Genomic DNA, 22,698 nt, shown 5'->3' with positions numbered 1-22,698 from the left:
AGGTGGGAGGCAGGAAGCTTTGAGGCTCTGAGGGTCTCTAGGGAGAGAGGGGGTTGCGGGGAGGTGTGTGAAGGCGGCAGCAGCAGGAGGCAGAGCTGGGGGCAGGAAGGGACCCTGGGGTGGGGACAGAGGAGCAGAAATAAGTCTGCTTTGGGTCCAAAGAGGACGCAGAGCTGCAAGTCCATCCGTCCGCCTGTCCGAGCTGGCTCTAGCTCAGTGCACTGTGTCTCCCTCTTAAAGGGCCAAGCAGCCAACCCGGGGGTCCTGGCTTTTGATTTTCTCTCGGTGGCAGGTGAGGAGCGGGGAGGAGCGTCCCTCCCACAAAGCTCTATGGGTCACGGGTTCTGAGTTCTGGAGGAGGGACTGGGCATGGGGCTCCTGGTGTCTTCCCAACTCTGCCTCTGGCCACATCCCAGCGGCAGCTTGCAATGGGCCCGGGTGGGAGGGAGCATTCTCCCTCGGAAACTGGCGGATGCTGCACGTGAGGGCTCCCCCTTCGGCTCCGAGAGCCCAGCCCGTTGTTAAACATTTGTGGGCACAGCGCTGGGCGGAGGGAATTCTGAGACATTTCAGAGAGAAAGGGAGAGTGCTTTCTTGTGGGAGAGGACCCTTGAGCTGCAGCCTAGAAAAATCCACATGGTCACCCTTCTTCCCTTCTGCCCGGGGCCCCCCAGGTGAAGGTGCCTCAGGGCCCTGGGCAGCCTCCCAGGGAGAGAGGACCAGTTGGGAGGGGAAGGAACTCCGGCTGGAGGGGTGCAGGCGTGGTCGGTGGGAGGAGTGGGGAGAGTGGGAGGCCAGCAGGCTGAGAAGAAAGAGGCAGAGCAGTAGGGGAGCTGAGGAGGGTGCCGCTGCTCCCGAGGGCAATGCCTTCCGGGCAAAGGTCTGGAAAGAAGGCGGGAGGCCTCAGAGCTGGTGCGGCACCCAGGCCACCCCAGGGCTGGCTGTGAGGTCTATTCTTGGGCCACCTCATGTCTGAGGGGCCCAGCTGGAGCAGGCAGCTACTCCCGGAGAGGCAGGGCCATGCATGTAGATGGAGGCCTGGGGTGGGGGTAAAGGGGGAGGAGGAAGTAGCCACAGCATTCCAGGGGAGCTGGGAGTGGGAGTAGCAGGGGGACCAGAGCCAGGCAGGAGGGCCTGGGGGTGGTGCGGGCTCAGGATGAGACGGGGGAGGAGATGCAGCCCTGCTTAGCTGGGTGCTCGCGCCCAGGGCCCAGCGGGGCGGCTCTGGCTCCATCCAATGTCCTGTCAGGGCCCCGCCTCCACACCCACAGGACACCCCCGCTCCCAGCCTGGCGCCCGAGAGCTATGGTCCGTACGGACCTTCCAGACCCTTCTCTCCCATGACAAATATGTTGGCATCCTGTGGAGAAAATGCTTATACCTCTGTCCTCCCACCCCAGCCAGGACCCCATGCACTGAAGTCCTGGGGACTTGGGGTGAGAGTGGAGGATGGGAGGCTGCAGGGAGGAGGAGGAGGAGCACTTGGGCCTTTGCTTGCGGGCGCCTGAAGTTCCCCCGCCAGCCTGTGACCTTGGCAATGCCTCCAGGAACATGCGATCCTCCTGCCTCCCACACTGCTTAGGAACAAAGGGGGACTGCCCAGGAGCTCCGCTGCTTTCTAGAAGTTTCTGGGATGTCCAACCTGAGACTGCATTACAAGTGGTTTTTGCCCGGCTGGTGTGGCTCAGTGGTTGGGTGTCGACCTATGAATCAGGAGGTCACTGCTCGATTCCCGGTCAAGGGCACATGCCCGGGTTGCAGGCTTAATCCCCAGTAGGGGGCGTGCAGGAGGCAGCCGAACCATGATTCTCTCTCATCATTGGTGTCTCTCTCTCTCTCTCTCTCTCTCCCTCTCCCTTCCTCTCTGAAATCAATAAAAATATATTAAAAAAAGATGGTTTTGCCCTAACCGGTTTGGCTCAGTGGATAGAGCATCAGCCTGCGGACTGAAAGGTCCAAGGTTCGATTCCAGTCAAGGGCATGTACCTTGGTTGCGGGCACATCCCCAGTAGGGGGGGTGTGAGAGGCAGCTGATTGATGTTTCTAACTCTCTATCCCTCTCCCTTCCTCTCTGTAAAAAATCAATAAAATATATTTAAAAAAATAAAATAAAATAAAAAAGATGGTTTTAAGCTCCTGAACACTTCCAGTTCTCTATGGGCTGTTGCTACTAGCAACCATAATTCTTATCTCCCCCATTCTGAGCTGGGATGGCCCTGAGAGCCAGGACATGGGGCTCCTGGTGAGGGAGCGGGGGGCTCGGCCTGGCATGCGCAGCTGCCCTGGGAGAGCCTGGCACACAGCTGCCCTGCAGAGCCTGGCTCAGGTGCAGAAGCAGAGAGACAGGCAAGGCCCAAGAGATGAAACTCAGCCCCTGCCCTTTGCACTGAGGCCCTGTTCTCTCTAGCCAGCCCTCTGCCTTGCACGGGGGAGGGAGAAAGGAAGTGTGGGCCGGAGTGGCATTGTCGTGGCATCGGTCACCGTGGTGAAGAGGAGAGGGTGACATGCAGCCGTCCCTGCTCATGCATGACCGGGGCATGCGGGTGACGCGGGAGCTCTCAGGCAGGCAGACCGCAGCTCTGGCCAGAGAAGAAGGGGAAGGCAGCTTGGCCTGGGAGGCGCAGTGGCTCCCAGTGCCACGGAGGGGCCGCCGAGGTCCCACGGGCCACAAGCAGCAGACGCATGCTCACGCCCGTGCCCACGCGAGGAAGGTCCCTGGCTGTCAACCCGAGTGAGTCAGTGACTCCCGCCCACGGCTTCCCTCAAGGCCAACGCGTGGAGTCGGCTCTGTCCTCTTAGTCTGATGCGTGCACCGCCCTTGACGGTGGCATCATCCGTGGGCCTGGAAGCCCTGAGGAGGTTAGCGTTTTATTTACTTACTATGTATTTAAAACATATTTTTATTGCTTTCAGAGAGGAAGGGAGAGGGGGAGAGAGAGAGAAACATCAACGATGAGAGAGAATCATTGATCGGCTGCCTCCTGCATGCTGCCTACCAGGGATCGAGCCTGCAACCCGGGCATGTGTCCCTGCCCGGAATGGTACCTGGGACCCTTCAGTCCGCAGGCTGACGCTCTATCCACTGAGCCAAACCAATTAGGGAAAGATTAGTGTTTTAAAGGTCTCCCAGAGCCCAGCCAGCGTGGCTCAGTGGTTGAGTGTTGACCTATAAACCAGGAGGTCACGGTTCGATTCCCGATCAGGGCACATGCCCAGGGTTGCAGGCTTGATCCCTAGTGTGGGGCGTGCAGGAGGCAGCTGATCAATGATTCTCTCTCACCATTGATGTTTCTCTCTCTCTCCCTCTCCCTTCCTCTCTGAAATCAATAAAAATATATTAAAATAGCCTGGCCGGTATGGCTCAGTGGTTGAGTTTCGACCTGTGAACCAGGAGGTCATGGTTCAATTCCCGATCAGGGCACATGCCCGGGTGGCAGGCTCGATCCCCAATGTGGGGCGTGCAGGAGGCAGCTGATCAATGATTCTCTCTCACCACTGATGTTTCTCTCTCTCTCTCCTCTCCCTTCCTCTCTGAAATAAAAATATAGAGCCCCACATTCCAAAGTGCTGGCTGGCCTGGCCTGCACGTCTCTCCTATTCTTAGATCAGCCACTGCCCCAGAGTTGGGACAGCAACAGAAGGAGTGGGGGTGAGTCGGGGTGGACTTCTCGCTGTGGCTCCCGCACCGGCTCTCTGCATGGACCGGGGGGGGCCCCGGCCAGGGCCCGGAGCCTGTGGTTAGCAGGGGAGGGTGAGGGAGGAGGAGGGGGTGCAGCGGTTAGCAACATTAGCTGAAGCCGAGACGGCCGGCCGTACCGATCTCACACAGGTCCCCTCGGTAGCTGGGAAGGCATAAGCATGTGAAAGAGTCGATGGCGTCCACGCAGGTGGCTCCATTCACACAAGGGCTTGAGAGGCACTCATCAATGTCTGCAAGAAACCAAGGGCCACCATTAGGACGCCCGCCGGCGACGCGGCTTCGCGAGCACTGGGGCCTCTTTCTGGGTGGCCGGCCCTGCGGCTCTCCTGAGCCCTGGGAGGGGTGGCTGGGTTTCCTGAGAACTGTTGCTGCTGCTGCTGCTGCTGTTGCCGCCATCCTGGAGCTGAGCCGAAGATCCAGCGAGGGGTCTCCTGGGTGCATGTGGTTCTTGATTGGCAAGCTGAGCGTGGAGCCCGATTTCCAAGTGCGTGAGAGAGTTGGCGCTTCGAAAGCCAAATGCCTATTGCGGAGAGTGAGTGCCGAGTACCTCCAAGATGCCTTCTCTTGAGACTGTTTCAAAAAGCCGTGGGGCCCGCCAAGCGTGGCTCAGTGGTTGAGCGTCAACCTATGAACCAGGAGGTCATGGTTCGATTCCCGGTCAGGGCACATGCCTGGGTATCTCCAGTAGGGGGTGTGCAGGAGGCGGCTGACCAATGGTTCTCTCTCATCACTGATGTTTCTCTCTCTCCCTCTTCCTTTCCTAAAATTCAATTAAAAAAAGAAGCCATGGTGGTCTGACCTGGCGTTGAGCAAGGACGTTGAAGGCCAAGTTCTTGACGCTTGGCTAAACTCTTCCTTTTCCCTCGCTTCCTCTGTAGCTGTGCGCCAGGGGCGGAAGGCAAGGCCATGCAACGCTCGAGTGAATAAAAAGGTCTGCAGAGTAGGAAACGATGAAAAAATGGCAGGATGGGATGCGTGCGTGGGAACCACGAACATCTGTGGGTTGCGGACACCGTTCTTGTCTTCAGTAAATAAGTTTTTGGAGCATCTTCTGAAGATGAAGCCAGCATTGTTCTCTTGGGGGCGGGGGGAGAGCCAGAAACCCAGCCCAACCCTCCCCCAGGCAATCTTGTTTGTGTCTAAGGGTTCTGGTGACGTGGACAACTCCAGTGAGTCACAACTTCAGAGGGGGTCCCCCCTGGCCGGTGGGAGACCCGCGTTTGAAGCCGGTCGGCGAGGCACTTCGTAGGTGGCCGCCTGCCAACACCAGCAGGTGGGACACAGGCAGGTCCCCATCAGCCTCTCCTTCCCAGGCCCTCTCTTCCCTTCCGTTCTTCCGGTCCAAGATGTTCTTTCTGACCCCACTTCTTCGCAGGACTTGAATCGGTACGTCGTTGGCCTTTGCCTCGAGGTTTTCTCCACTGGCCGAGGTGAGCATAGCATCTCCTAATCTCGTCTTTCTGAGAAGCCGGAGACCTTGGTATTTGGCTCGTTCTTTCCTGGGCGACGTCCCCTGGGAACATGTTGCAAGGGACTGCGAAGCTCCTCTTCCCAGGAGATCAATGAAAGTCTGCGATGAATGGGTTCCGCGGGCTCAGGGGGCACCCGGATACGTGGTTCGGCCTCGGTATGTGCGTCCGTGCTCCTACAACCTTCAGGACCCGCCGTGTCTAGGGGGGCCTCTACGTGAGCAGGGATTAGTTCTCGCCTCTCACAAGGGCAGACGACGCCTTACAGCCAGTCCTCCGATTAGAAGGCAAACGCACTTTCTTCTGGACCCTTCTCCCTGCCGCCTAGCCGAGGGTTGGGTCTGTGCAGCGAATGGGTGGCCTGCGGGCCTCTGCCTCTTCCCGCGAACTTCTTAACTTCACGTCGTCGGGGGAGTGCACGCCGCGGACTAGGCACCGACAGTTCCGAGTCTGGAACTGTTCCAAGCAAAACCCAAATGCATGAGGGACGGACTGCAATCCCAGCATGCACTTGGGTTCCCAGCAGCAGCAGGAGCAGCAATAGGTCAGGCTGGTGGGCCGGCGGAAGCTGGGGGCGACCTCTCTCCTCTGTCCAGTAGCGGCGTCATTGCGGGAGACGGGGAGCACTGGGCGAGGGGGGGGATGAAGCAAATGTAGGCGCTAAAGCAGTTGTACAGAGCGGCGGAGCGGGGCAGGGGTGGCCTGTGGGCGGAAGAGCCAGATGTCAGCCCCGGGGCCTGTGCCCAGACCACGGAGGAGGGGGCAGGAGGGGCAGAGGCCCTGGGGAAGTCCGGCCAGGTGGCTTCCAGGTGTTCTGGCAGCTTCTATCCTCCCCGCCCCCCCCACTCCCACGTGGCCTGAGGTTTCAGGGAGCAGTTTTGTTTTGTCGTCTGTGTGCGGCCAGGACACAACATCTGAGAAAGTGGGGGGGACCAAGGGGAGCTGTACAACTCAAGGAGCCGGTTCCAGGGCTCAGAGCGGTCTTGTGCAAGGCCCCTGGGTTCACACACGAGGAGGGAAGGAAGGGCGACCGTCCTGGAGCCCAGACAGCCTGTGGGTGTCTCGGGGGGTTCAGGGAGGCTGCGAGTCAGCATCCCCGGCAGGAGGAAGAGGGCTGACGGCCCCGGACGGGGCTCTTTACGGCCGCCCTGGCCCTGCAGGCCACCTCTTTCCGTGAAGGGCAGTTAGGACATTGCTCATCTTCTGGAACCATGAGAAGGAGTGGGGCCGGCCCCGGTGTGAGCGAGCGCAGAGAGGGGACCCCAGACAAGGTGGCGGCGGGTGGGGACGGGGAGGGCTGTGGGCAACGGGCAGATGACATGAAGGAAGAGAGGAAAGAGAGGGACCCACGATGTCTCAGGAATCTCCCCTGAGCCACATGCTACGTCTCACACACATGATCCCCCCAACAGGCCCGTGGCAGGAAGGTCACTGCGCCATGTGACCAGGTAAGGGGACAGGTGAAGTGACCACGCTACTCACAAAGCTGTCTGGGAAGAAAGCCTTTTTAAAAGACATGGTCAGAGCCCAGCCGGTGTGGCTCAGGGGGCAGAGCATCGACCTATGAACTAGGAGGTCACAGTTTGGTTCCCGATCAGGGCACATGCCGGGTTGTGGGCTCCATCCCCAGGAGGGGGTATGCAGGAGGCAGCCGATCCATGACTCTCTCATCATTATCTCTCTCTTCTTCTCTCTCTCTCTCTCTCTCTCTCTCTCTCTCTCTCGTCTTCTCTGAAATCAATCGAAAATATATATAAAAAAATAAAAGACGTGATTAGAGAAAGGCTGTCCTTACATGAGGTTAGTTAAGGTCCACTGTCACCTATTTCTAATGTCAGGGGCTCGGGGACGTGTGCTGTGACTTCTGATACCAGGGTCACACTTTTGCTTTCAGTATCAGGTTGGGGAAGGGGCTGCTAAGAATGAGCTGCTGGATCACACCTGACCTGAAGCCAGCCGTGAATCCCGGAGCTCGGGGACAAGCTCTGCGTTATTTCCTGCAGGGCACGACGGGGACCCCAACCCCACCCAGACCCATGCACGCAGGGACTTTCCTCGGAGAGGTCTGCCCTCCATGATGCGCAATAGCCCTACCGAGTGTCCCCACAGGGGCCACGGGGCGTGACCGGGGATCCCCAACACACACCCTCATTCAGCATTTCTTTGAAGTCTCAACTTTTATCTTCAAAATTCAAGCACATGTCCTAGCTGGTTTGGCTCAGCGGATAGAGCATTGGACTGAGGACTGAAGGGTCCCGGGTTTGATTCCAGTCAAGGGCACATGCCTGGCTCAGGTTGCAGGCTTGACCCCCCAGTGTGGGGCGTGCAGGAGGCAGCCCATCAATGATTCTCTCGCATCATTGATGATTCTCTCTCTCCCTCTCCCTTCCTCTCTGAAATCAATAAAAATATATTGAAAAAACAATTCAAGCACATTTCGCATTCCGCTCCTCAAACCACCATGGGCTACACTAACTATATACTTCTCCGTTTCATTACTTAGCTTGACTTTTTTCTCCTAAACCGCCATGTAGAACAATGCGGAGCACTGGGCGAGCTCAACCTTCCTAATGCCGTGACCCTTTCATACAGTTCCTCATGTTGTGGTGACCCCCAACCATAACATTATTTTCGTTGCTACTTCATAACTGTCATTTTGCTACTGTTATGAATCGTCATGTAAATATCTGATATGAAGGATGTATTTTCATTGTTACAAATTGAACATAATGAAAGCATAGTGATTCATCACAAAAACAATATGTAATGATATATGTGTTTTCCGATGGTCTTAGGCGACCCCTGTGAAAGGTTCGTTCGACCCCCAAAGGGGTCGCGACCCACAGGTTGAGAACCGCTGCCCTAGAAAGATGTGGCTTCTAGTCCCAGGTAGTCTGAGCAGCCTGAGCCTCAGGTGACCTCAGTGGTCCCCACCCTCCCCTGCCTGCATTCCCCGCGCCATGAGGGTCTTACCTACATCGCAGTGCTCGCCAGTGTGGCCGGGGGGCACGGGCATAGCCCGTGTCCCCCATCTCCTGGCAGGTCCCAGGGCCACAGGGATCCTCGCTGCAGGACCTGGCTCGGGCTGCACCCCCCGGGGAGAGGCTAAGCACCCAGCAGCCGGCCGCCTGGGGTGCGGCGCAGCCTCCCAGACCTTGAGGTTGGGGCACGAGGTCCCTCAAGCTCACGAGGCTGATTTGGGGTCAGCATGTTTCTGGGGCGCCTCCTGGACACCTGGCCTTGGTACCCGGACCCGGGCACACAGCAATATGCAAGGGACCCCAGAACCAAAGTGGGGGGAAGGCTCAGCTGCGGGTGCCCGGTGCTGGGATGCTGCTAAGGTGTGACAGTCACTACAGTCCGGAGGAGTCCCTTGGACTGGGGTCGGGGTGGGGACCCAGGGGCTCAAGTCAGGACTCAGCCCAAATGACACCTCATCATTCCTTAAATTGTGCTGGTTTGAACCCTGCACAAAGTAAATATTTGGGCATAAAGGCCACCAGGAGGTTCATTCTCTCATCCTACACTCACTCATGGGAAGGGGCCAGGAGCACAATTTCCAGCACTATTCAAGCACGTCAAACTTGCTTTATTGAGGCCTGCGGCCCGCCAGCCGCGAGTTTGACATGGTTGACCCATAGCCATCGTTCCCTCTCTCTGTGCCAAAGACAAATAATCAGGTTCACACATCAATGTTCTCAAGATGGAACTTAACGGTAACCATCACTAATCTTTTTTTGTTGTTGTTAATCCTCACCAGAGGATATTTTCCCATTGATTTTTAGAGAGAGTAGGAGGGAGACAGAGACACACACACACAGAGAAACATCGATGTGAGAGAGACACATCAATTGGTTGCCTCTGCACATGCTCCAACCAGGGCCGGAGATCAAGCCTGCAACCGAGGTACATGCCCTTGACCAGAATTGAACCTGGGACCCTTCAGTCCACAGGCCGACGCTCTATCCATTGAAGCAAACTGGCCAGGGCACAATCACTGATCTCTATGAGTGTGTCCTGTGTGCCTACTCTGATGCTCAGTGCTTGTTTTATATATAGTTACATGCTGTTTAATCTTCCCCGGTCCTATTCCCATTTCACGGGTGAGGATCAGAGAGGTTAAGAAACTTGCCTGAGGCTGCACAGCTCATCTCTGGGGGAGCTGTGCTCAGAGACTTGAATCTACACCGCCTCCTACTCTGCTACCGTCTGAACTAGCCAAACACATCGAAAGGAAAAAGAGATGTCAGCCATACCTGTAGTGGTTGCCTCCGATCCTTCGGTCCCTTCTGCCGGAGCTGGGATGGAAGAAGCGTCCGTTGGGGAGACGGCTGTTTCGGCCGTTTGGGCCTCTTCTCCCGAGTGCACGGGGCTTGAGGACTCCATTTCCAGATTCGCCTCTGCAGGGCGCTGGGGCTGCTGGGTCCATTCAAACTCTGGGACGCTGGTGCCCACGACAACACCCAGTCCCGAGGCGTGACCAGATGGGTCCCCGCTGATTTCCGGCCCATCTCCAGAAGCCCCGGGAGTGGCCGAAGGCCAGCCCGAGGTCTCCGTGGCCACACCGTAGGTGGTGGCCGACTCTCCACTCATTCCCGACGGGGTGGAGCCCTCCGTGGGCCCTTCCTGGAAGGTGGAGGGGCGGCCGCTCACTCCCAGGCCCGAGGCTCCCTCCAGGTCAGCTTCGTGGAAGGCGGAGGTGGTTTCACCCAGATCAGGGGTCCCCGAGGCCACCCCGCTGGCCTCAGGAGCAGCAGACGCCTCCACCCCAGCCTCAGGAGAGGCAGACGTTTCGCTGCCGGATTCTGGGACCGATGACGCCTCGACCCCAGACCCGGGGAAGCTTGGCGTGGCTCCACTGAGGTCCCCCGATATAGAGGCTTCTCCGCTGGACTCAAAAACCTGGGGGGTGTGTGTCAAAGGGGGTCTCTGGCCGAGTTCCTGGGAAACAGTTGGTTCCGTGACACCCTCCACGAACTCAGAAGTGATCAGAGTGACGTCAGGCAGTCCCGAGGCCTCCCCGCTGGTGCCCGTGGCTGCAGAAGACGCCCCACTGGCATCCGTGGAGCCGTAAAAGTCCCCGCTGAAATACGGGGTACTCGAAGGCTCGCCGCTGGGCTCCCCCAGCCCGGACTGCAGCCCGCTGAGGTCCGACAGTCCAGAATGGTCTCCAGACACGTCCGGCGCTCCGGAATGGGCACCGCTGAGTTCCAGAATGCCCGAAGGCCCCTCTCCTGCTTCTTGGGCTGTCGGAGGCTGGGTTACAGATTCCACCAAAGTCCTGTCGACGAGCGAGACGGTGGGGAAGCCCCGTGGAAGTCCACTGCCGTCGTAGGCTCCGGAGGGCAGGCCGCTCCCCACCTCGGCGCCGGAGGCCTCCCCACTGACCTCGGCGTCTCCGCTGGGCAGGCCGCTGAATTCTGGAGGCTGCGACGGAAACCCGCTGGAGGCAATGGCCCCGGACGACTGTCCGCTGACGTCCACCGTCCCGGAGGTGCCCGAGAGATCCGTCTCCCCAGAAGGGAGGCCGCTGAGTTCCACGGACCCCAAGCCTTCTTCTTCTTCCCTAAACGGAGTTGGGGTCACCTCCACAAAGGTGCTGTCCACGAACGTAACGCCGGAAGCGTCCCCGCTGCCACTCGCGGCGCCAGAAACCAGGTCGGGGATCCCCGAGGGGGCCCCGCTGAACCCGGGCCACCCCGAGGGCTGCCCACTGAGGTCAGGGACCCCAGACGTTTCTCCACTCGGGTCGGTCATGCCAAACGGGCGGCCGCTGCCAAGATCATCTCCAGAAGCTTCTCCGCTGACACCTGGCTGTCCCGAGGACTGCCCGCTAAGCTCGGCCATTCCAGACGTCTCCTCCGGAAACCCCGACGGCTGCCCACTGAGCTCAAAGAGCCCGGATGTCCCCCCGCCGAGGTCAGGGAATCCCGATGGCTGCCCACTGACACCAAAGAATCCAGATGTTTCCCCGCTGATGTTGGGGGATCCAGATGGCTGGCCGCTGAGTTCAGCTCCCGAAGGGAACCCGCTCGCGCCCCCGCTCACATCCGGCTCGCCGAAGGGCAGCCCGGATACCTCGCCAGCACCGCTCACGCCGACGGTGCCCCGCCCCTCCAGCTCACTCGCCGTGGCGGCTGTGACCACTTCCACCAGCGTGGTATCCACCAGGGAGACCGTGGGGAGCCCTGAGGGAAGCCCACTGAAGTCCGGCGCGCCGGAGGATGGGCCGCTTCCGAGGTCCGTGCCAGAATACTCACCGCTGAACCCAGAGGGAAGGCCACCGGCTTCCGGAGCCTGCCCGCTTCCGAGAGCTCCAGAAGGTACCCCACCCAGGCCCGAGTCTCCAGAAGCTGACCCAATCGAGTCTTCTTTTCCAGAAGGCAACCCGCTGAGGTCCTCGGGTCCAGAACCAGAGGTCTCTAGACCCTCTCCTCCAGAAGGAAGTCCACCGAGGTCCTCTACTCCGGAGGCAGAACTTTCTGGAAGACCCTCTCCTCCAGAAGGAAGTCCACCCAGGTCCTCTACTCCAGAGGCAGAAGTTTCTGGATGAATCTCTCCTCCAGAAGGAAGTCCACTCAGGTCTACTCCAGAGGTAGAACTTTCTGGATGAGTCTCTCCTCCAGAAGGAAGTCCACCCAGGTCCTCTATTCCGGAGGCAGAACCTTCTGGATGAATCTCTCCTCCAGAAGGAAGTCCACTCAGGTCCTCTATTCCAGAGGCAGAACCTTCTGGATGAGTCTCACCTCCAGAAGGAAGTCCACCGATGTCTACTCCAGAGGTAGAACTTTCTGGATGAGTCTCACCTCCAGAAGGAAGTCCACTGAGGTCTACTCCAGAGGTAGACGTCTCTAGATGACTCTCACCTCCAGAAGGAAGTCCACCGAGGTCTACTCCAGAGGTAGAACCTTCTGGATGAGTCTCACCTCCAGAAGGAAGTCCACTGAGGTCTACTCCAGAGGTAGACGTCTCTAGATGACTCTCACCTCCACTAGGAAGTCCACCCAGGTCCTCTACTCCAGAGGCAGAACCTTCTGGATGAGTCTCTGCTCCAGAAGGAAGTCCACCGAGGTCCTCTACTCCGGAGGCAGAGCCTTCTAGACCCTCACCCCCAGAAGGCAGCCCCCCAACGTGAGAAGTGTTGGACCACGTAATTCTATCTTCCTCCCCCGAGGCCAGTCCACTTCCCACAGGCAGGCCTGAGCCCGCAGCCGAGGTGACACCACTGGAGTCAAGGTCTTCCGAGGGCTGCCCACTGGCGTCCGGGTGTCCTGAAGCTTCTCCACTGGCTGAGAAGTCACCACTGACTTCCGGTGCCCCCGATGCCTCCCCGGAGCCCGGCAGCTCCGTCCCACTGGGCACTGGGGGTGAAGGTGTGAACAGCGGCTCCTGGGAGGGAGCTGGCATCTCCGAGGGGGCTGGCGTCTCCGAGGGGGATGGCTCTTCTGAGGGGGCTGGCTCCTCCGAGGCCAAGGGCACTTCTGTGGCAGAAGGGCCTTCTGTGCTCTCCTCTGTGGCTGTGCTAGTGGGAGGCCATGTAGGAGGGACCCCTGGAGGACGAGAGGAAGAAAGACAAGGTGGGGATTTACTAACTCTGCCCATTTTAAGCTCATGCAGAGAAGCCCAATTCCGTTCCCTTCGCAGTAACATTTTTCTTTGGCCCGGCTGGTTTGGCTCAGTGGGTAGAGCGTCGGCCTGCGGACTGAAGGGTCCCGGGTTCGATTCCGGTCAAGGGCACATGCCCGAGTTGCGGGCTTGATCTCCAGTGTGGGGCACGCAGGAAGCAGCTGATCCACGATTCTCTCACATCATTGATATTTCCATTTCTCTCTCCCTCTCCCTTCCTCCCTGAAATCAATAAAAAAATTAAAAAAATTTTTTTTTCTTTCAAGAGCTCAGAGATGTGCTCAGACATTTTCTAACGGAACCTTGCACAGTATCTCTGGAAAGAAAGGGGAAAGGGAGGGAAAGAGGGAGACCGAGAAACTCCCCAGCACCCTCAGGCTGTGCTTTGCGGGATTTTAGGGGGTGCCATCCACACAACCCACTGGGTGTGGGGGGCCTGGCTTTGTGAGATTTGCAGCGGTTCTCAACCTGTGGGTCGCGAACAATGAAAATACATCCTGCATATCAGACATTTACATTACGATTCATAACAGTAGCAAAATTACAGGTATGAAGTAGCAACGAAAATAATTTTATGGTTGGGGGTCACCACAACATGAGGAACTGTATTAAAGGGTCGCGGCATTAGGGAGGTTGAGAACCTTCCTAATTTAGGGGGTGCCATCCACACAACCCACTGGGTGTGGGGGCCTGGCTGTCACGGAGGGCAATCAAGGTCACCCTTCAAGTACTTGCACATCCTCATCTCATTGTATCTCCAAGTGTGGTCCCTGGACCAGAAGTACCAGCGTCTCCAGACATCTTGGTAGAAAAGCCAATTCTCAGACCCCACCCCAGCCCCACGGAATCAGACTCGGGGGCGGGCCCAGCACCCCCACGATGCTGCTGCTTGATGGGGTGTGAGAATCATTCCTCTGAACCCAGCCCCCCGAGGCCGGGAAGGCCACACAGACCTGGCAGCGGCAAGGTGCCCGCGGGGGTGTAGGCCCGTTCCCATTCCGTGTGGTTTTCTGGCTCCATGGTGAAGTCTGGGACTGCAGTGGTCTCCTCCCCCGAGGGGACAGCAGCCACGCCGGGTCCCACTTGGGGGGTGATCCAGTCCTCCACGTCTGAGGGGGGTGTGGGCGTGCCACCCCGATCTTCTCCGGGAGAGGGTGCAGCTGAGACACCTAGAAGAGATGTGGGGGTGAGGGTTCCTTCTCACCAGCGCCCCACCCCAGCTGGCCCTTCTCGAGGGCAACCAGGGGAGTCTGAGGTGAGCCAGGCCTGTGCACGCGCCTTTTTGGGCCTCGACCCCTCACCTCCACCTAGCAATCCAGAGAGATCACTTTAAAAAAATACATATTTTCTATTGATTTTAGAGAGGAAGGGAGAGGGAGAGAGAGATAAAAACATCAATGATGAGAGAGAATCATTGATTGGCTGCTTCCTGCACGATCCAGGATCGAGCCTGCAACCCGGGCATGTGCCGTGACTGGGAATTGAACCGTGACCTCCTGGTTCATTGGTCAATGTTCAACCACTGAGCCCCTGTGGCCGGGCCGGAGAGATCACTTTTGACCTCCTCAATTAATAAGAGCCGTTTTGCAGCAACTACACTCTCAATATGCACATACCACTGGCACTTTACTTCAGGGTGGTATGGGGCATCTCTCCTACAGAATTTATTATACACTAGAGGCCTGGTGCATGAATTTGTGCACTGGTGGGTCTAGCGGGCCTGCCCTGATGGGGGCCCTGAGAGAGAAACATCCATCAGCTGCCTCCTGCACACCCACCGGGGATGTGCCCGCAACCAAGGTACCTGCGCCCTTGACCGGCATCGAACCTGGGACCCTTCAGTCCACAGGCCGACACTCTATCCACTGAGCCAAACCGGTTAGGGCTACATATTACCCTTTATTATATAGGATGCCAGGCATGGTTTAAAGGTGTTATGCATACCAGAGCATTTTATCCCATAATCACCATAAGAGAGAGATACTGTATGTCACTTACAGATGAGGAAACGAAGACACAGAATTAAGTGACTTGCCCAGAGTCAGTGGCTTTTAAGTGGCTGAAGTTTGAACCCAACCACGTATCTGGCAGCATGCTCTCAGTGTCATGGGTCAATTAAAAGCATGAATTGCTGCCCGGCTGGCGTGGCTCAGTGGTTGAGTGTCCACCTATGAACCAGGGGGTCACGGTTCGATTCCCGGTCAGGGCACATGCCTGGGTTGTGGGCTCGATTCCCAGTAGGGGGCGTGCAGGAGGCAGCCGATCCATGATTCTCTCTCATCATTGATGTTTCTAGCTCTCTCTCCCTCTCTGAAATCAATGAAAACATATTAAAAAATACAAGTTGTTGATGTTTAGTCAATAGAATAATTTGACTAAACTCATCATGAAAATACTTTCAAAGCAGGAGAGAATTTGATTTGTGTACAAATTATGTATGACAGCAAAGCTACCATTTATTGAGCATTTACTATGTCCCAGGCACTCTGTCAAGTGTTTTCTGTGCACTATCTCAGTTAATCCTCAGCCATATCATGATTTTAAAGATGAAACAGAGAAACTGAGAAGTTAAGTGACTTGCCCAGAGTCACACAGCTACTAAGCAGCAGAACCATAATTAAAATGTAAAAAATCAATAAAAAATATTAAAAAAAAAAAAAAGATGAAACAGAGAAACTGAGAAGTTAAGTGACTTGCCCAGAGTCACACAGCTACTTACTAAGCAGCAGAACCATAATTAAAATTCAGGTCGGCCTGAATTCAGAGCCCAGGGTCTTACTCACTTCTCTCTCCTTATCTCTGGGAAACCTTAGAGCAAGCATGTCAAACTCGCGGCCCTCGGGCCGCATGCGGCTGACGACAAATATTTTTGCGGCCCAGCCAATAGGACGGTATGTAAGAAACGTTTTAATAAAAGTTTTGTAACTTAATTTTTACAATATCCCGTTATACATAATTATTAATAATGAACCTGTGGACCACATGTGGCCCACAATGAATATTTTTGTAGCCCAGCCAATATAATGGTATTAGAAAGGTTTTAATAAAAATTTAGTAACTTAATTTTTACAATATCCTGTTACACATAATTATTAATAATGAACTACAACGTTCGATAACGACTGATTACTATCATCGTGTTGCATTCATTTCCCTTACGCGCCTTACGCACAGGCACACCATTTCTCTCCACTGATACCAGCAGCGAATATTTTAGCAGCCGATGGCCACGTCATTCGTCTTGGACTGACTTGTTTGGTGTGCGCCACAGGAAATGTTTCACTTTTGAAGAACAAAAAAAATAGGTTTATCTGCGTTACGCTTATTCATTTGTGCCGTTATTCAGTGTCTGGTAAGTGAATGTTCAAGAAAAAAAATTCTAATTTTTATTAAAATGCCCTATTACTTATTTTTGTTGCTACTTCATAACTGTAATTTTGCTACTGTTATGAATCGTAATGTAAATATCTGATATGCAGGATGTATTTTCATTGTTACAAATTGAACATAATTAAAGCATAGTGATTAATCACAAAAACAATATGTAATGACATATGTGTTTTCCGATGGTCTTAGGCGACCCCTGTGAAAGGGTCGTTCGACCCCCAAAGGGGTCGCGACCCACAGGTTGAGAACCGCTGCAGGATGTATTTGCCTTGGGGTCAAAGCCCAAGGTCACGCTAGCTCCCGAGCTGCCCCTCCCCCAGACAGACTGACGTTTTCTTGTTTAGATGGACAGGGGGAGTGGACAGGGGCCAGGAGGGCTCAGCCCCGGGGAGTCACCCCCCAGGCAGAAGTGGGGGCTGGAGGAGCGGGGAGAGCACCTACCGCGGAAGCAGAAGGCGTGGTGCCGGGACAGTGGGTCCAGGAGGCCTGTCTGGTTGGGGTAGAGGTAGACGGTCCTCACGCCTGGCTTGTCCCCGCCACAGGCCGGCCGAGGGGTGACGATGGGGTAGCGGAGGCTGCTGTCGGCCAGCCAGCCGGCATAGCACTTGTCCAGGCCGAGGCTCCAGGCGGCGTAGAGCTGGCCGGTGGAGGCGAGCGTAGCGTTGTGGGATTCACAGAACTCCAGGGCTTCCTGGAAGGTGAACTGCTCCGGGCGGGTGACGAAGAACACCTCCCCTGGGGGCAGAGGCGGGGGGCAAGGGTGACCCTTCACGCCCACAGCCAGGGCGGGCCCTGCTCACCCACGGGCGGGGCTCCCTAGGCCCACACCCGCCCCCCAGCAGGGGTGGGACACCTGCCAAGGCAGGCACCGGTTAAACACCCTATCCAGTACAAATTTTTGACTATTTCCCCCTTAGATCTTCCGGGACACTGGGGAATAGGGTGCCATTGGGGTGTCCTAGGAGTTGGGAACTTTCAGTGCTGAAACCGGCAAAGTTGCAGCCAAACTGGGAAGGTTTGGTCACTTACACTCCCTCTGGGCCTCCTTCCTAGCTTGCTTATTTATGTATGTATTTATTTTTAAAAAAATATATCTTTATTGATTTCAGAGAGGAAGGGAGAGGGAGAGATAGAAACACCAATGATGAGAGAGAATCATGGATCGGCTGCCTCCTGCATGCCCCCGACTGGGGACGAGTCCGCAACCCGGGCATGTGCCCTCGACCGGATTGAACCCGGGACCCTTCAGTCCGCACAGGCTGACGCTCTATCCACTGAGCCACACCAGCTGGGGTTTTTTTGTTGTTGTTTGTTTTCACTGCAGGACTTCTCAGAGCCTTTGATTTGGTCGTGGGCATTGGGACTCTCCAGGAGGCAGATGGTAGGTAGATATTTAAAAAAATGGATTTATTTATCCACAAATGTGGGGGTGGGTGGATGATGGCTTTCCCCCTCCTTTGTGTCTCCCCAACAGCCCCCCTACCTATCTGGGGCCCAAAATATGAGAACGAGGCCTGTACCTTCGAGCTTGTCCACGTAGCAGTAGACATCATAGGTTTCTGATGGTGGGCGCACACCGTAGGTCCGGACCCCCGGGCTGCTGTCCTTGTCGCCCACACACGGGGTCCTTGGGCTCACAATGGGGTATCTGCAAAGGAGGGTGCGAGGGGCAGATGAGGGCCTGTTGGGGGCTGCTGGGTGAGGCTGGCTGGGGACTCGGGCAGGGAAGGTCTTTGGAGGGATTCAAACCATGAAGAAGCCCCTTATACTAGGCGCAAGGTTTGGGGACCCCTGGGGGATTCCTGGCTTCAGAAGGAAGCCCACTGCATGGAATAGCATTGGGTCAAGCTGGAAGGGACTGGGGGGCTTGAGGATGGGGGAAATGACCTAGGACAGTGGTCGGCAAACTGCGGCTCATGAACCACATGTGGCTCTTCGGCCCCTTGAGTGCGGCTCTTCCACAAAATACCGACTTCTGCGCATGGGCCACGAAGTTTCAATCACACTGTACGTGCACGCCCGCACGTGGTCTTTTGTGGAAGAGCCACACTCCAGGGGCCAAAGAGCCGCATGTGGCTCGCGAGCCGCGGTTTGCCGACCACTGACCTGGGACTTTAAAAAAATGTATTTTTATTGATTTCAGAGAGGAAGGGAGAGGGAGAGAGACATAGAAACATCAACGATGAGAGTGAATCACTGATTGGCTGCCTCCTGTACGCCCCCTACTGGGGATCAAGCCCGCAACCTGGGCATGTGCCCTTGACCAGGAATCGAACCCAGGACCCTTCAGTCCCCAGGCTGATGCTGACCTAGGACTTAATGCCACCCTCTCTGAATATGCTTCGATCCTGGGGGGAGCAATTAAGGGAGCTGCCAGGAGTCACTGATTAATTAATTAAGGTGCCTTCTCTGCCCTGGGTGCAGGGCCAGGCTCTGGCTCCCCTAGCCTGACCTCTCCATGTTGGGCAGGGGCTGGGAGGGGAGCCCGGCTGGGCCTTCACCTCACGGTCTGGTCCTGCAGCCAGCCGGCGTCACACTGCTCGTAGCCTGCTTCGTAGGCGGCCTGGAGCTGCTCGGGCGAGGCGATGACCGCCCCGGTGCGCAGGCAGGCCTGCTGCGCCTCCTCGAAGGTCAGTGAGTAGCGGGCAGAGCCGGGGCGGTAGTGGAACACGACCCCTGGGCGGGGAGGACAGGGAGAGAAGGAGAGACAGAGCGGGCTCAGGGCATGGACCGGGTGCCACAACGCCGGTGCCCACGGTGCCCGGTTCTCAAGGCTTTGTGGGCATGGAGGGAGCCCTGGCTTCTTGAGGAATGGCCTCTCTTCACCCCCCCCTTTCCTTCCCTCCTTCCGATCCTATTCCCAGGCCATGTGGACAGTGAAATTCAAATTCTATTTTATTTTTATTAAAACATTTTTTTTATTGATTTTAGAGAGAGAGGGAGAGAGAGAGAAACATCAATGATGAGAGAAAATCCTTGATCGGCTGCCTCCTGCATGCCCCCTACTGGGGATTGAGTCTGCAACCCGGGCACGTGCTCTTGACTGGAATCGAACCTGGGACCCTTCGGTCCACAGGCTGATGCTCTATCCTCTGAGCCAAACCGGCTAGGGCTGGCCTATTTCTTTCTTTCTTTCTTTCTTTTAAAAAATATATTTTATTGATTTTTTACAAAGAGGAAGGGAGAGGGACAGAGAGTTAGAAACATTGATCAGCTGCCTCCTGCACACCCCCCCACTGGGGATTGAGTCCGCAACCTGGGCACGTGCCTTGAGTGGAATCGAACCCGGGACCCTTCGGTCCACAGGCTGATGCTCTATCCCCTGAGCCAAACCGGCCTGGGCTGCCTATTTCTTTATCTGACAAATAAGAAGGACCGAATCATAGAGAAGAGGCTTGTCTTAGGTCCCGTTGAAGGAAGACACCCCCAGGCCAAGTTCTTCCCACCTGGCCCCCCTGAGGAGTGGGCACTTACCCCCTGGCAATCGTGGCTGCCCGGGGACCTGGGTTTCACCCGGGGCTGCGGTCACCTGCACCACCAGGTCCTCGCCGGTGAAGGGGCCCAGGCCAGGCGTGGACGCCCCGGGAAAGGCCCAGGGCCTGGTGGCCTCTCCAGTCCCGTTCTCAGCCTCAGGGAAGGCGGTGGCCTCTATGTCGGGGGCCAAGGTGAGGGGTTCCTCGGGCTCCAGGGCCGTGGGGGAGCCACCAAAGATGGGCTTCACCGTGAGGATCACGTTGCCCCGGGCTTCGCCCTCCGTCATGTTCCGGGGCAAGGGCAGCTCCACGTCGGGCCAGGTCACCGTCTGCACGGTGATGTCCTCTTCGCCACCTACCCCGAAGAAGTTTTCTGGGATATCGATAAAGTCTTCACCTGGGCACAGGGACAAAGGCAAGCGTTAGCCGCTCATCCTGGGCCTGAGAGGTGGGAGGTGAGCATCGGCGCCACCTCCTTCTCCGCTAGGGAAGGAAAGCACCCACTGTGTGCCTGGCACCTTGCTAGGCCCATTTTTGGGTGCTCGTCTAAGTGAGTATTCATGACTAGAGGCCCAGTGCACGAATTCGTGCACAGGTAGGGTCCCTCAGCCTGGCCCGCGATCAGGGCCCATGGGGGTCAGTGGGTTGGGGAGGGTCGTGGGAGGTTGGCTGTCAGCCGGGGAGGGATCCCAGGAGGGCTCCAGGGCGTGTCTGGCCCTCTCACCCAGTCCCGATTGGCAGGATCCCAGCAGCAAGCTACCCTACTGGTTGGAGCATCTGCCCCCTGGTGGTCAGTGCACATCATAGCGACTGGTCGAGCGGTTGACCAAACGGTCAGACACTTAGCATATTACACTTTTATTATATAGGATAGGAGACCAACAGTTTCCAGATTGCGAAAGAATGCAAAGCTGTCATAGCACAAGATATTAACCAATCATCTCACAGCTCCAGCATCTCTTCCGGGTCAATGCCAGCAGCCTGCTCACCTATTGGCTGAGCACCTTGCTGACCAGCCAATGGGGACAATGTAAATCTGCTGTAAAGGGAAACTGGGAAATCTCCGGAAGATGCGCTGACCAGCCAATGGGGACAATGTAAATCTGCTGTAAAGGGAAACTGGGAAATCTCGCGGAAGATGCGGGAGCTCAGGAAACGGATGAAACACGGGAGAACTACTGCTTCTGGCAGAAATGAGCCAGCTAACCATTCATGAAGAGACCACCCATAAGCGTGCGGCGATTTCGAGAAGGGTGGTCAGGATATGAAAAGGTCGAGAGAGGCTTTGGGGGAGACCCTAACCATTTTTGCAAAACTAATGCTTTTCATGGAAGATTGGGCTGTGGAGGGCAACGTGAAAGGAGCTATGTTACTGTTGCCACAAAATGGATGCAACTCTATATCATTCATTTTTTCTGTCCCTCTAAGAATTAGCGTTTAGTAGTAATTATTACCTAGATCAGGGGTGGGCAAACTTTTTGACTCGAGGGCCACAATGGGTTCTTAAACTGGACCGGAGGGCCGGAACAAAAGCATGGATGGAGTGTTTGTGTGAACTAATATAAATTCAAAGTAAACATCATTAAAAAAAAGGGTACGGTTTTTTTTTTTTTAGTTTTATTCATTCCAACCAGGCCGGATCCGGCCCGCGGGCCGTAGTTTGCCCACGGCTGACCTAGGGCCAGGGGGAAGGGAACAATGGGGACATTATTGTTTAATAGGTATGGAATTTGAGTTTGAGATGATGAAACATTCTGGAGAATGGACAGTGTTCATGGTTGCACAGCAGTGTGAATGTATTTGATGCTGCTGAACTATACGCTTAAAAATGGTTAATAGGGAAAATTTTATGCTAGGTATATTTTACCAGGATTTAAAAAAGTAAAGTAAACCAGTGAGATGCACCTATGAAAAAACAGTGGTACAATCTGGATGTACAAGGCAGGATGATGTCTTTTTGCTGTTATTTTCTTTTCATTTTTACCTATTTATTTACTAGCTACTTATTTAAAATTTACTAGATAAATTGTATCTAATATAGTCATTCTTAAGTCTTAGAGTTATTTCTTAGAGTTACTGTAGATATTTATATGTTATAGATTACTACCATAGGCCAATAGGGAGAGGGATAGAGAGCCAGAAACATCGATGAGAGAGAAACATCGATCAGCTGCCTCCTGCACACTCCCTACTGGGGATGTGCCCGCAACCAAGGTACATGCCCTTGACCGGACTCGAACCTGGGACCCTTCAGTCCGCAGGCCGCCGCTCTATCCACTGAGCCAAACCGGTTAGGGCTTGTCTAAATTTTCAAAATATAGCGCCTGCCAAAACTTTCCCCCACTCTTTTTTTTTGACACAATCCATTTATTTTTTCCCTTTTTATTGAATTTATTGGGGGAGATACTGGATCCCCCCCCCACACTCTTTTCAGTAACACGTTGACACTCCTTTTAAGTGAACCCCATTGCAAAGGCAGATAACAGTGCCCCCCTGTGGGGACATGGTCTCAATGTCAGGCCCCACCACCTTCTATGTGGTGCGACCATCTTCCCATTACCAGTGGTTCTCAACCTTCCTAATGCCGCAACCCTTTAATACAGTTCCTCATGTTGTGGTGACCCCCAATTTCATTGTTACAAATTGAACATAATTAAAGCATAGTGATTAATCGCAAAAACAATATGTAATGATCTATGTGTTTTCCGATGGTCTTAGGCGACCCCTGTGAAAGGGTCGTTCGACCCCCAAAGGGGTCGTGACCCACAGGTTGAGAACCGCTCCATTAGATGGATGAGAAAACTGAGGCTCAAGGCCTTGGCTTTCCCACGGTTGCACAGTAGCAGGTGGCAGACTCTAAAACCCATGCTTTTAACCCATTCTGGGCTCATGAGACAGGCCGGATACCCCGCAGCCTCCAGCCACTGTACCTTCGCTCTCCTAGGAGCCTGTGGAAATGGAGAACTGCGGCTAAAACATGAGGTTCAGGTGCCCAATGACCCCTTGAAGGGGTAAAAACCAACCCCCCCTGTTCCCAGATCTC

The 22,698-nt window shown here is 55.5% G+C and overlaps 1 protein-coding gene across 1 annotated transcript in view; it reads right to left on the bottom strand.

The window, feature by feature from the left end:
- ACAN (aggrecan) overlaps positions 1-22,698 on the bottom strand; it is a 38,892-nt gene that overhangs the window by 8,678 nt on the left and 7,516 nt on the right. Inside the window, exons 6-12 of the mRNA XM_014533553.1 lie at positions 19,657-20,060; positions 18,684-18,858; positions 17,703-17,830; positions 16,624-16,917; positions 13,749-13,964; positions 9,426-12,719; positions 3,817-3,930 (exon numbers count right to left, since the gene is read on the bottom strand). Coding sequence (XP_014389039.1) covers positions 3,817-3,930; positions 9,426-12,719; positions 13,749-13,964; positions 16,624-16,917; positions 17,703-17,830; positions 18,684-18,858; positions 19,657-20,060 — 4,625 coding nt within the window. The remainder of the gene's footprint in view (positions 1-3,816; positions 3,931-9,425; positions 12,720-13,748; positions 13,965-16,623; positions 16,918-17,702; positions 17,831-18,683; positions 18,859-19,656; positions 20,061-22,698) is intronic.

Source organism: Myotis brandtii, unplaced genomic scaffold (assembly GCF_000412655.1).
Source record: "Myotis brandtii unplaced genomic scaffold, ASM41265v1 scaffold988, whole genome shotgun sequence".
NCBI lineage: Eukaryota > Metazoa > Chordata > Mammalia > Chiroptera > Vespertilionidae > Myotis > Myotis brandtii.
The sequence above is the reverse complement of the archived record's forward strand: the minus strand, read 5'-3'. Positions and strand labels throughout refer to the sequence as shown.